The sequence below is a fragment of the Musa acuminata genome, chromosome BXJ2-2 (genome assembly GCF_036884655.1).
Source record: "Musa acuminata AAA Group cultivar baxijiao chromosome BXJ2-2, Cavendish_Baxijiao_AAA, whole genome shotgun sequence".
Classification (NCBI taxonomy): Eukaryota; Viridiplantae; Streptophyta; class Magnoliopsida; order Zingiberales; family Musaceae; genus Musa; species Musa acuminata.
The window spans coordinates 18,648,798-18,661,912 of NC_088339.1; the positions used below are offsets into that span (position 1 = coordinate 18,648,798).

Genomic DNA, 13,115 nt, shown 5'->3' on the forward strand with positions numbered 1-13,115 from the left:
TTTCGTCAACTTAATGTGTGAACTTGTGAAATACAATCAATGCCCAATACTACCTCAAACCCCTATCCAGCCAAGTGCCACCTAGGGGGTTCCAGGTTGCTGAGATGGTTGACGTTTTGCACCGTACCGCAATCTACAAAAAATAAACCGTGGCACACAAAAACGAAAACATTTTCGGTTAGTTCTGCCCAGCGTGGTGAGTGATCACACTACAGCGCTGTGATCTGTTCTTACTTACAATTTTCAAGCAAAAACATACAAAACCAAATCAAAATATGCTGCCAAGCATCTGTACAAACACACAAAAGCAATGAACTGTTCATTGACAAAGTTATTGCGAGTGTGCAATGACCATTCGTGACAATGTGTCGTGGACCTCAAGTATGCTTCCCCCTCCTCTTCTCCCCCTCCTCTGATGTCGCTTCCTCCACCACCACCTCTTTTTTTTTTCCTCTTCCTCTCTTTCTTTCACCAGTGACATATTATATATAAGTATCATGTATGATAGTAGTAAAATAATGAATAGATCATTAAGAATTATATACTTGATCTACAATTAAATCACATTAAAGACCTAAAACCACTTCCCATTGAATCATAGTAATCCTTTTGATAATATCACTAAGAAGGTTTGACATATATACGTTTACTTTTTAACTTGTCTATGTGTTTACAAATATTTCAAGCTTTCAATTGTTAAGGCATATCCATGTTTCCTCTTCAATACTTCTACAAGGTTTTGATGCATGATTTCTTGATATATGGTATATAGTAATGGGGGTTACTCATCTCTTAATTTTGCTTTGCATTAAACCCTCTCTTATATTCAGATGATGAACATTGAGTCTTCTTCTGAAGGCTATTAAGAGATATACAGATTGTCTATTTCTTGGGAGAGGTCCACACCTAGGTGGCATAAGCTGAATTCTAATGGATCCAAGGACTCAAATCTAAATGGGAGAATTGGGTCTCAATTCTCAATGAGGATCCTAATTGCTTGCTTTCTGGTTGCAGATAACTGACAAACAGAAGTTGCCTTTAGCGTGAAGCTGCTGCAACTCTAGAAGGGCTCGAGATGGTGCACGAAGAAAGAATTCTGTATATCATAGTTTGAGTCTGACTCCCAAGTGTTAGTTAGCGAACATTTTGAACAGGACCTATGCTCCTCCATTGTCCATTGTTAATGCAAGCAGAAATATTTTCTTTTGGTTGCAAAATGTCAGTCTTGTTGGACAGTTTCTTAGCCATCAGAGCATAGTATGCTGTTAAACTCCACATTTTTGGGTCGCATGTGTACTTTTTTTTTTAAGTATTATATAATATTATATTTGCAAAACAAAAGACTTTGATACCAACCATATCTAGGTGGAAAGTCAGGTTAGTTTGTAGACAAGCAATCATTGAGGTCTTGTAAGTGTAAATGGATTCTTGATTAAAAATAAACAAATCACCATTAAAACAATCATTAAGTTAGTTCATGCAAGAAACCAATAACATAGAAGGTTCAGTCATTCAGATACTTCAAACATAAAGAGTTCAGAAAGATTGTTTGTGAAGCATGGTCACAAGATAAGAAAAAGCATTTAAATGACATTTATTTCAAAAACTGAATGCTGGAATCTTAAACAGTTTTGATATATTCCTTGCAATTACAAGGTGTCCACCTATGACATCAAATAACATATAAGTACATTCATACATAAAAAATTATAATAAAAGGTCCAGGGAAAAAAAAATATGAACTTACAGCAATCATGACGCTTTGATGAAATATAAGGGGTGAGAGGAAAACCCAGAATATGTCGTAGAAAAATGCGCAGCAAAGAAGAATTGAAGCCACCTGAATATATGCAAATATTAGATAAATAAAATTTTGTCAGCTCATCACAATATAGATCTTGTTGTTCATATTACCTTTATATTTGGTAACTCAAGCACTTGCAACACCGTTATCATTAAAGTGATGCCCTGAATAAATTATAAAGAACAGTTCCAGTAAGAAAAAAATTAATCCTGAAAAAATGGGCATGCCCCATCTTGAAGCACATAGAATGAAAGGTATGCAAAATCTTCTATGAGAAGAAAAAAAAGGTCCTTTTTTACGTTCAATTTCAAACATGTGGTGCATATTCTTGGCCAAATGTTGGAAGAATGAAATTTTATTTCTGTACATAATCACAGATAAATAATTACATATGAACCGTTAAATGTAGTAGGTATGCTGTCAAAAGTCATATATCATGTGATAATTTCAGTGTTTCTAAAAGTTTTTATGCATGTGTTTTTTATATATAATTTGTAATTGGTCTTAGAAACATGTTCCAATTTATTAGTGAAGCGAAGAAACAAAAAAAAGGGGGCCTAGTAGGAGCTTTATGGTCCGAACCAATTTGAGATCAGGGTTCGCTATACCACTCGGTATGGGTGGTACATACCGGTCCGATAGAAGAATGGTACACAGACCATCCTCTACCGGGCAGTACCCATTACATGACCCCATATCGAGCGATACAAGATCTATACCGGCCGACCGTTACCGATTAAGGGCTCAGATTGTTCTATTTTAAACGGTCAATTTGACCGTTTGAACAATTTTAGCATGCAAAGGTAAAGGGGAAGACAATAACATCAATCACACCGTTGGAAAGAATCAAGTCGAGTGATTTGACACCTTATCAATTGCATTCAACAACCTGCTGGTTTTGGTCGATGACTCATATCGGTACCAGACTAAGATTTCAAAACTTGCTACTTGGTGCTTTTAATAGTTTAGTTAGCTATACACAAGTATTATAGGTGAGGTCACCTAAACATGACATTAGGATTGAATGTCATTGCTTTATGTTTGTAAAAATGTCAAGTTGTTATGAGAATATGTTATATAAACTGGTTAAGTATTTATAGTTTTATGAATCAATAAACCTAATAACTTTAAGCCAATCACTGCAAGTTTGTGGTACTTGGTCCTGAATATTAACCAACCAAACTGTGAACAATGGAATAATTCTGCATAAAAGATTCAAGATGATGACAGAGTAACAGAAACATGTAAAACACCAGTTTGAACTAACTTACAAGGATATCTTGGCCAATCCATGCATGTGGTGAATGTCGATTTCCAACCCAAATAATGGAAAATGCAATGCAAAAAGGTAGAACCACAATGGCAATAACTGAAACCTTCCCTAAAATGGGAATGTTTATTTTCATTTGTCTACAGCGTTTGGAAGCTCTGGATAATAGAATTGAATAGGAAAATTAACAAAAAGTAAAAGGAAAAGTTACCATCATGAAAACAAGTTAAAAAAATTGTGCACAACTAACTAAAGTGCTGGTTCATGCAAACATACCTTGAAATAAGTGATACTATGCAGAAATGCATTCCCTGATATAAAGACACTTCAAAAGAAACATTAGAAGACAAACAAAATGGCTAACAAATCCAAAATAGAATATTTGTTATTGATAAAATTATGGACTTCTTACAGGGACAGGTCTTCAATGTATTCAGTACCTGTGAACCCGCTAAAGAGAATATCACGTTCAGTGCAAAGACAAATGAAGAAGACATAAAGAAAAAGAGCACCACCAAGAAAGCTGATGCTACTATTACAAAAGCTATAGCTCCCACGGCTTTAATTTTTAAAGTATTCTTCTCAGAATCTTCTTGATTTGTTTCAGCACTAGGTTGATCCTGTCCATTAAAGTAGAGCTATTAATTAACTGTACACTTACAAGCACTACATGTTGACAATATGAAAAAAGAAATCATATATAATTGGCACTGAGCAGACTGCATATATCCATTGCTTACTTGTCAACAGGCAAAAGTGAAGCTAACAAACATAGACCTAAATGTAAGCAAACTATTTCAGTGCCTAGGCATTATTTCAAAGCCCTTAATATTGGGCATCATGCTCATGCATCCCTGCAGAAGAACTAGCTAAAAACAAAAGAACAAAGCCAAGACCATTCTAATATTGCAACTTTACCCACATAATTGTGATTGAATATTGTATTTTGTAGATGTAGTCAAACCTTCTATATATAGTAAAACCTGCAGTTCCCAGTGAGTTCTAGAAAGTAGTCACTAGCCACAATGCCTTACATAGTCGTTTGGGGAGCTAGATATATGTATATGACAGCATTAAGCCAGTTGTAGCAAGGCATTGGCTGCTGTAAAGGCCTCTATGCTATAGGCCAATAGTGGCCAACTCAAGTCCATTACACATTTTAGTAACAAGATCCACAGATATTGGTCACAGAATGCTAAAGAAAAATGAAGCCCTTTAGCTATCAGGTTTAACTCCAAGGCTAGCAATGCAGTTTATATGAAAGAATTTTAAAGTTTGTTTTTAACTTGAATAAAAACAATAAAGCAAAAAAAAGAAGACAGATTACCCCATCCTCAAAAAACAGTGACTAATTTGTTTTCCCATCCTCAAAAGATTCTACCTAATAGTATCATCGTTGTTCGACGAATTGATTCTCATTTTTCAACTTTTGCGTTGTCTCCATGTATAACAATCTCTAGTATACTATATCTTACTTGTTTGATAATGTTTCAGTATATTGATCACACATTATATTTGATATCTTGTTTCTACATTGTACATCTTATCAACAATCATGTTCATGGTTTATAACACTGGTTGGACCAGTGATAACCAGTTGGAATTTTTCGATCTGACCAGGAACCACTAATGGTACAAGTAGTTCAACACAAGGACTATTGTACCACCCGAAATGGTATGGTATGGGCCAGTACATAGACCACCCCCGTTTCAAGCAGCCCAGTTAAAAATATTAAAAAAAGAAAAAGTGGTGGGTCCCATCCAACTCAGCATTAGAAAAAAAAAAAAACAAATTAGGGCTCATGAATGCGAGCCCTCTTCTTGCGTACAACACTACTGTCGGTGCCTCATCGCTGCCGCTGTTCCTTATTCTTCCCAGGTACACTCACCTCTTCTCCTCTTCTTCCGCCTTCTTGGTACCATACCCATCTGATATGAAATCCGTGTTGGTATTGAACCAGTATTTAAATCCTTGATAATGTCGTGATTTGGCATTTTGATGTTTGTATCATTGCATGGCATCTACTCTACATGAATCATGTGTGGTGCTGTTTATATCAACATATGGTCTTAAGATCTTTGTTAAAAAACATAATTTAATCATTTTGATAATACAAGTCATAATTTTTTAAAATAGTGGTCTGCTTTGAGCTTGTAGTGCCTGCTAGTGCACCAATCAGTAATCTTCCATGAAGACCTTCTGTTATTACATACCTGCTACGCCTAGTTAACATAAAATGTTGTTCGATAAAAAATACTCTGATAAAAACACAAGCCAATGCAGGTCCTTATGAAGTATTTCATACATGTGCATTAGTAACAATAGTTCTCCTGGAGAGCATTTTAGTGTCCTGGCAAGATTCTTGTCTCTTTCTTTAATTTTCCAGGTAATTTCATTTCGATGTCAACAAAATATGTTTTCATCTAGGCCATATTCACAGATTTCAATCATGGAAAGTACAAATCCTTGTTTGGTATATGTGCAGTCTTATTGAGAGCCATTTTCATAGTTGAACTTAAAATTGACTTAACCTCCAAAGCTTGTTAATGCACACATACATATGCAACCTTTACATTTTTTAGGCACATATGAGCGAACACATATATAACCTCCAGCTGCTAGATAAGTGACAAATTATCATTTGCAAAAGAATGTCAAGTAAATCAAAAAGTTCATACAAGTCAGCATGAGTAACTAAAGACCAGATATGTCAGAGTAGCAAACTAAACTAGAACATAGAAAACCAAGCTACAATATGTAGAATTGTAGATCATATCAGATAAAAATAAGTACAAATAAATTGGAGAACAAAAATCTTGATTTAGCCACACCTTATAATTTTTTCTCATGTTTTGAAAAAATTTAGAGCAGAAAACTTATAGTTTATCAGAAGCTTCATTACAATAAACAAAGGATCACCATTTGATGCTCCTTCAAAAGCAGAAAATAATTGAGTTAAGTTAAAACTAGGAATAGTCCTTACTCAATTATTTCTACTTACAAGTCAAGAGGACACTAGAATAATAAGTTTAGGATTTTGAAAATTAAAAATTTGCAAGTAGAAAGAACTTCCATCTGGATTGATTATAATGCTCACCAACCTGCTCATGTGCTGTGAATTCATCCCAAAAAGAGGCACTGACAATGGTTCCAACAGCCATTAATACCAAAAAGACCACTGAGATATCCAGAATAGGCCGAGTTGGTGAGTATAGTAGGATGTCCACTGTGATATTTAAAAATAGCCTTTGGTAAGAGAATGCTGAAGAACAAAATTAAACATGTATGGTACACAAGGTTTAAATTAAATTTAAATAATGGTCTATGCTCAAAGTAGTCAAACACCAACCAAACAAAAAAATCAAAAACCAGTCAGAAGTATTAAGATTCAAGAGATGCTATCAGGTATCGACCACGCATTTTAGGCAGTAACTGCATCTCCACCTCAGATTGATAATAGCAGGTGGAAATTTTTTAATAACATGGAGAAAATTTGCTGCTGAATTACTTTGAGAAAACAAGTCTTTGTATATAACTATATGATTACCAGATATGATGATTGTAGAAGATTTGCAAGGAAGAGAAGCCATCTCATTATGGAAGAATATTGCCAAAGCAAAAGTTGAATTACTCAACAAAACATACTAGATAGATACATAAAGTACACATCCATAGTGGATTCTTGTAGAAGGACATTTTCACCTAGGTATAGCAATAATTATTCCTTAAGAAATTAAGATGCACACTATAATACTACAGATGACATAAACTTTTATCTTTATGTACTTAGTTTAAATTTTAAAAAAATTATTATGGCAAAAACAAGCAGCCAAATCAAATAAAGAATTTAATCATCAAATAAAATAATGCTGTAAAACTACACAAAGAAAAGAAAATTAAAAAAAAAAAGGAACTATCAATAGAACTTTTAGATTATAATTCAACTTATGGTCAGTATCAGCATCATAATAATTACCAGACCAACCACCTAAAATATCAATTATTCATAACCTTCATCAAAAGAAAAGATGATCCTTTAAGAGGATCCAGAGAACATCTACAGGCATACACTTGTTTGAGTTGTTTCAACTAATCGCTAAATTATTATGGAAAGCAGTATGTATATAAGGATTTAATTCCCACGTTTACAAGCATTTTAAAATAATATATAATAAAACATTGCACATAATCACATATCATAAGTGATAAGACAACCTTATCTGTTTGATGGTCAACAAGAAACAAATGGTAACCAACCTACAGAAATTCAAGACAAATAAATATTGTCTGGTGACTCCGATCTATATATATACATATATAAGGCACTATTATTATTCAAGCTCTTTTTGCATAAAAAGGAGCCAGCTACATAATTTCCTCAAATATGTATTGGTTGAGAACTGAATTTAGTGGGTTATATAATTCATATTTGCTTTATTTGTTATTTTGCTGTTTGTGACTGCCTGATATCTGGGGCATGTAACTGTGCTAAACAAGTAAACATAACTTTGAAGATACTGCAAAATGCAAATAAGATCAGCTGTTTGGATCAATTCTGTAGGTTTCTTACATGATAACCAGCAAGGACGGAGGATGGAGGATCAGGATAGTAAAAGCCTAAATGGTGCTAAATTTTAAGTGTTTTTCGTTCAAAATGAATATGAACGTGTTGGGTACATTATGGAGTCATGGACATGGATACATGTTAGATTTCGAGAAATACGAAAACAAAACCAAATATTGCTAAAACTGGTTTTGATACTTGATAGAAATCTGACTTAACCAAATATTGCAAAAGGTACATAATTGTTTTATGGAGATAAATATATATATATTCCTTGATAATATTGGAATACAAGTATTTGACGAGAAGCCACTTAAAAAAAGATAAGAAATTTTCTTATATCACAGGCAATAAAATGTAACATGTTTAACTCATGAGAAGCATAATTTATATTGAATAATTGGCCTTATAAAGGTTTGTTGTTGTTACTGTAGATTGATTTTGATAATTCCTTAAATTGGTTGGCATGTTTTTGTAGAAATAAATACTTTAATCCATCTCAGACATTTAGGATAAATTATGGCTTGAAAAAGAATGCAGACATGTACTTGTTTTTACATCTGCATCAGTATTCATTTTTTTTCGATCCAAATCCATATCCATATCCATATCCAGACACCATCAGACTTAGTGCAGATGTTAATCTGCCTTTGAAGAAGAAATATCAAAATCAGAACCATACAACTAAATCCTCACACATAATATAAAGTGAAAGTTCACTTGTACATTTAAAACTCACCCTTGCCACCACTAGACATAGATCTTCTTAGATAGTCCCCTGCTGACTTTGGTATCATAACAACAGGAATTGTAATATTCAGATGAGTTTCATTTTTAGTGCACACCATTTCAGTAAGATCTGAGATGTAGCAGATAAATTGTTAGATGACAAGAAACGGATTGTTTCTATAAGAATTTGTAACTGGAGAAACATACTTTGAAGGGAAAAGAGGAGAAATATTACCTTCATCATCATTTATCACCATCAAACCTGCTGCACCACTGGACTCTGCAATTTCTGCCTTGGTTGCATAAGTGCAATTCCCTCGCTCGGCAACAACAAAAGAGTTTGATAACTGCAACAGAAGGAGCACCTTAGGAAGACCAAAATAAAAAAGGGAAAGGAACAAATATATCTATAAAACAAGGACATACTTAGTATCTTAATATCTATGTGGAGACAGTAAGAGATGAAAGGAGCAATAGTGAAATAAACTAAATTTGATTATCATGTCCCACAATGGAGTTTCATCATTAGAAATTTTCTGAACAAATCCCCTTAATTTGGGATGTTCTTGATTGACAGGGAGTCGTCAATTGATTAACTTATAAGAACATCTATTTTGTGCTAATCAAGGATTTAATGCCTGTCAAACCAATACAAGCTGCCCAGAATTTACAGGTTCAACTATTTATCTGTGCGCAAACTGAGGTACTGGACAGCACTGGTTTGACCCAAGATCACAGTCTGGTACATAGCAACTACTGCACTTACCACTCAAGTATACGAAGTTTGAACCATATAAATTTGTACAACGTGGTAAGTCTAATGCAAATCATTTCTCCTCCCAACACTCAAAGCAGATCTGGGGCTGAAATTTCAGAAACAAAACCATTCAAGCTGTTGTCTGCCATCTTTTACTCTTCTCCCCAATCAAGCTTCGGATCTCAAGCAAGGGAAGAACTCTCCAAGATGATAGACATCTTAATTTTTTCATTAATCTTCATTTGTATGTATTACTTCTCTTGCTTCATTTCAATTGTTGTCATTTACACATCAAACTTTTAATGAGCAACTCATGATTAAAGTTAACTGAGGCTGGATATATGCATATCTAACCTAGATCTATGAAAAAACTAGGCTTCAGATGTTTGCGACTGTTGCGGCATCAATTTCATGGGTCAAGGTAAAATTTTGACAATTGATCTCAACATGTAAAATCAGATGGATCTTACTGTCCACCAGAACAGCATAGTAATAGTACCGGTTTTGTAGCACCATTAAACCTTCATCTCACATTTGGTGGAGCACAATATCAGGACCAAACCATGTCTACCAACCAGTGTAGTCAAAGGCACTAGGCACTAGAACGCCTCAAGGTACCAAAATGCACAAGGTGCTAGGCATTCGCCTAGGCAAGAAACTAAACGATTGCAAATATTAAAATTTTAAAAAATATATAATTAAGGAGAAGAGGGAGGAGGAGAAGGAAAGAGAGGGGGGCTGTCAAGGTCCGAGGAGGCTTGGCAACTATCAGTTGTGAGGGGAGATACCCAAGAGGAGGTGGTGATGGTGGGAGGGTGAGGGGGAAATGAGGGCAATGATGGAGAAGGAAAAAGAGAGAGGGGACAGTTAGAGGAAAAGGAATTAGGTAGGAAGAGAAAGAGGAAGGAAAAGGAATCAGGCAAGAGGAGAAAGAGGATGAGGAGGGAGAGGGGGTTGTTGGTTGGAAGGGAACTATCAAGGGGCGATAATAAAGGAGGAAAAAGAGGGAGGGATAGCGAGGGGGAAGGAGAGAGAGAAGAAGCAGAGAGGAGAAGAGGGAGATGGAATAAGGTAGGAGGAGATCTAGGGAGGCTCGGCAGGGGCTATCAAGGAGGCCCAGCGGTAGGCGACAACAGCAGAAGAAAAACACACTACCGGAGTGTCACAGACTTAGCTGGTTTTGCCTAAGTCGTGCGGCACCCTTGCGTGTCCGTCCGCAAAGGTCAGCCTCCCCGAAGCCTCCCATTGTCCCTTAGGACCAACAAAAGAGAGAACGGGTTAGAGAGAACGCCTCAATCGGGATCCACAAGCAAACATCTCCGAAAAACACTTCATAGACAATGCAAATTACAAACAGACTTTACAAGCTCTGAACAGTTGCACAACAAAAGGTAAAATGGTCCATTACAGATCAAAAATCTCTCGCACGTGTCCACATGACACAACCTTTATTTACAAGCCTAAAGAGGCCACCAACCCAACTAAAATGGGACTATTAAGCCTTCGGCCGGCCCTCTACAAGGCATGAACATGCCAAAAGACACGGACATACATAAGCATTACATCAAACATCTTGTTTAGAAGTTTGTCCGTGACATTCTCCCCCACTTATTCCTTCGACGTCCTCGTTGAAGCCTTTGTCGACACTGCAACTCCTCGCCTTTGCTGAGTCTTCAATCTTCTGCTCCAGCTACAATGCGCCTCTTGGCTCCTAGCTGCTCTCCGCTGCTGTTTTTGAGTAGTCGAACCTTTGATCAGCCATGCTGCTTCAACTCACCAATGACTCTGACTCTGGTGTGGGGTTGGCTGAATTGTGTTGATCATTGTTGATTCCTGCGGATCCCCCGGATGAAGGAAAAGACCATCCTTACTGCGCCAGTCTCTCAAATGCCTCATGCTGCTTGAACTGGGTGGATGCTTGTTGGAGCTTTAACGAGCATCGTCTCGCAAACTTCTGAAGTTTTGGGTCCTTCCTCCACAACATTTGCTCATTGACTCTTCTTTCACTTAGTTGTCACATCCAAGTAGGTTCGCATCACTTCCGCTTTCGATTGGCATTTCGTTGGGAAATGAAGCGGACAATCTACTCTCAGTAGCACTGATCACCGTTGGTGAGGATTTGACAACTATTGTCTTTCATTATCTTCGAAGGGTCTTTGAACTTGTGCAGAGCTCCTCTGCTGGATAGATAAGAGAATTGGGGAACTCGGTTTCGCCCATTCTCTTAAGGGTTGAGAAGGCAAAGGTTACTTGACTTCGCCCGCCTCCTCGAGGTTGTACTCCATGCATCGAGCTGGTTACTAGCCTTCGCCTGCTCTTTGCTCACACTTCTGAAGCACTTGAAGTGTTTGCACTCCTTGCGTTGAGTTAGTTACTATGATTCACCTTCTCAATGCCATCGAACTTCTGGAATGCAGGAAGTTTTCACCCCAATTTGGAGTAATTCTCTTATAGGTTTGGTCGCCTCTGGGATTGTACCATCTTCTCCATCAATCCTGCCGCCTACTCTACTGAGTAGCAAAGGTACAGCACCGCGTACTGCCTGCTTCGTTCCTTGGTTATGCACTCTTGCATAACCCGAAGTCCTTCACTTTCGGCTATCTTGATGAGAAGCTCATTGACACCGGTCTTACGAAGTTCCTCGGCCTCTGCCCTTCAGCCTTATCTCGGTACTTGGAGATTGCCTCTGCATGCTCCACCTCCTCGGCCCCTTTCACGACCAAGCGCTCTCCCTCCATGAGAGCAAGGGATCAATGACTTTCACGGAAGTCCCGCCTCTGCGGTATCATGGCGCTGCCATGCCCATGGCCCTACTATCCGTCGCCTCGCATCTGCATCCCTTTTCTTCACGATCAGTAGATATGTCTCCGTGGCACTCCTCTGAGTCCACCTTCATTCTAACTGATGCTTGATTTTGGGTAGTTAAGTCCCTCTGGACTCATTGTCGCTTCCTCGCCCCTTTCGACCCCCTGCTTCAACACCTCTGTGTTCTCCAAGCAGTCTGTTTGGTCGATGGAAAGACAGACTGCAACTCCCATGCATGGCCTCTGCCATCACGTTGTAGGGTTTGCACCGATTCTGTTCTCCTTAGCTTCCTTGGTAGCAACGTTCGCTTACTCGGCCTTGTCCTCTGACTTGCCGGGCTCCCTTAAGCGAATATGAGCTCTAGGGCAGTCCAACTCTCCAGCTGCTTCGATCATACCTCTGCATGATCAAGTCCCTCCCATGGAACTCACTGATACTTGCATTCGAACTTTTCCCTTGGTGGAACCCAGCCCCCATATGCTGATGACCAAGGCTTTCATCCGATGCAAAATTCGATGCGCGCACGGAAGACCCGCCTCTGCGGTACCATGGCCTTCACTCCTTGAATCCATAGCCCTTCTTGTCGTCGTGTTGTTCACCGAAGTGGAGCTTCCAGTAGCTCCCGATCATACCTCCATATGATCTAGTCCCTCCCGGGACTAGGTCGTGTGTATCGCATTGCCACGAACTGTTCCACCACGATCTGCTGACCATGTCGCCTCTTGGTGACATCTCCATTGCATTCTGATCCTTGTGGAATAAACTCGAATTGTGAACCCTCCATGTGTGGCCTCTGCCAATACATCGCTGGGTCTCTTTCACCTTCGATTTTATTCGCTCCTTTGGCAATCGACCTTCATCCACCCACTCTTGGGTCACACCTAGATGAAGCACCGCTCTAGGACAGTCCGTCGCCTAGTAGCTCCTGAAGTCCACCGACTTCACTGTAGTTTGTGCACCATTGTCTGGATCCTGGGCCTCTGCCCCTACCAGCACAATCTCCGCTGCGCACCGCTTCCTTCGTAGCAACTTGAATGGCAACACTGTGGCATATTCTTCAAGAGTAACCACCTCTGAGTCCTCTTGCCCCGTGCTAAGGCCTTCTGAACCCAATTTCGCCTCCGCAAATTGAGTCGCCTTAGTTCCTCCATCAAATGCTTCTCCGAGATAAGGTGCATGTGCCTA

At 38.3% G+C, this 13,115-nt stretch overlaps 1 protein-coding gene across 3 annotated transcripts in view; it reads right to left on the reverse strand.

Moving 5' to 3' along the window:
• The window catches only part of LOC135605200 (signal peptide peptidase-like 2), a 60,625-nt gene that overhangs the window by 40,246 nt on the left and 7,264 nt on the right, over nt 1-13,115 (reverse strand). The window contains exons 3-10 of one of the 3 annotated variants that reach the window (XM_065094998.1): nt 8,604-8,715; nt 8,379-8,498; nt 6,177-6,301; nt 3,515-3,694; nt 3,351-3,385; nt 3,076-3,232; nt 1,915-1,968; nt 1,748-1,840 (exon numbers count right to left, since the gene is read on the reverse strand). In XM_065094998.1, the coding sequence (XP_064951070.1) occupies nt 1,748-1,840; nt 1,915-1,968; nt 3,076-3,232; nt 3,351-3,385; nt 3,515-3,694; nt 6,177-6,301; nt 8,379-8,498; nt 8,604-8,715 (876 nt within the window). Of the gene's footprint in view, nt 1-1,747; nt 1,841-1,914; nt 1,969-3,075; nt 3,233-3,350; nt 3,400-3,486; nt 3,695-6,176; nt 6,302-8,378; nt 8,499-8,603; nt 8,716-13,115 lie in introns of all 3 variants that reach the window. The other 2 variants (XM_065094997.1, XM_065094999.1) reach the window with 2 other exon arrangements.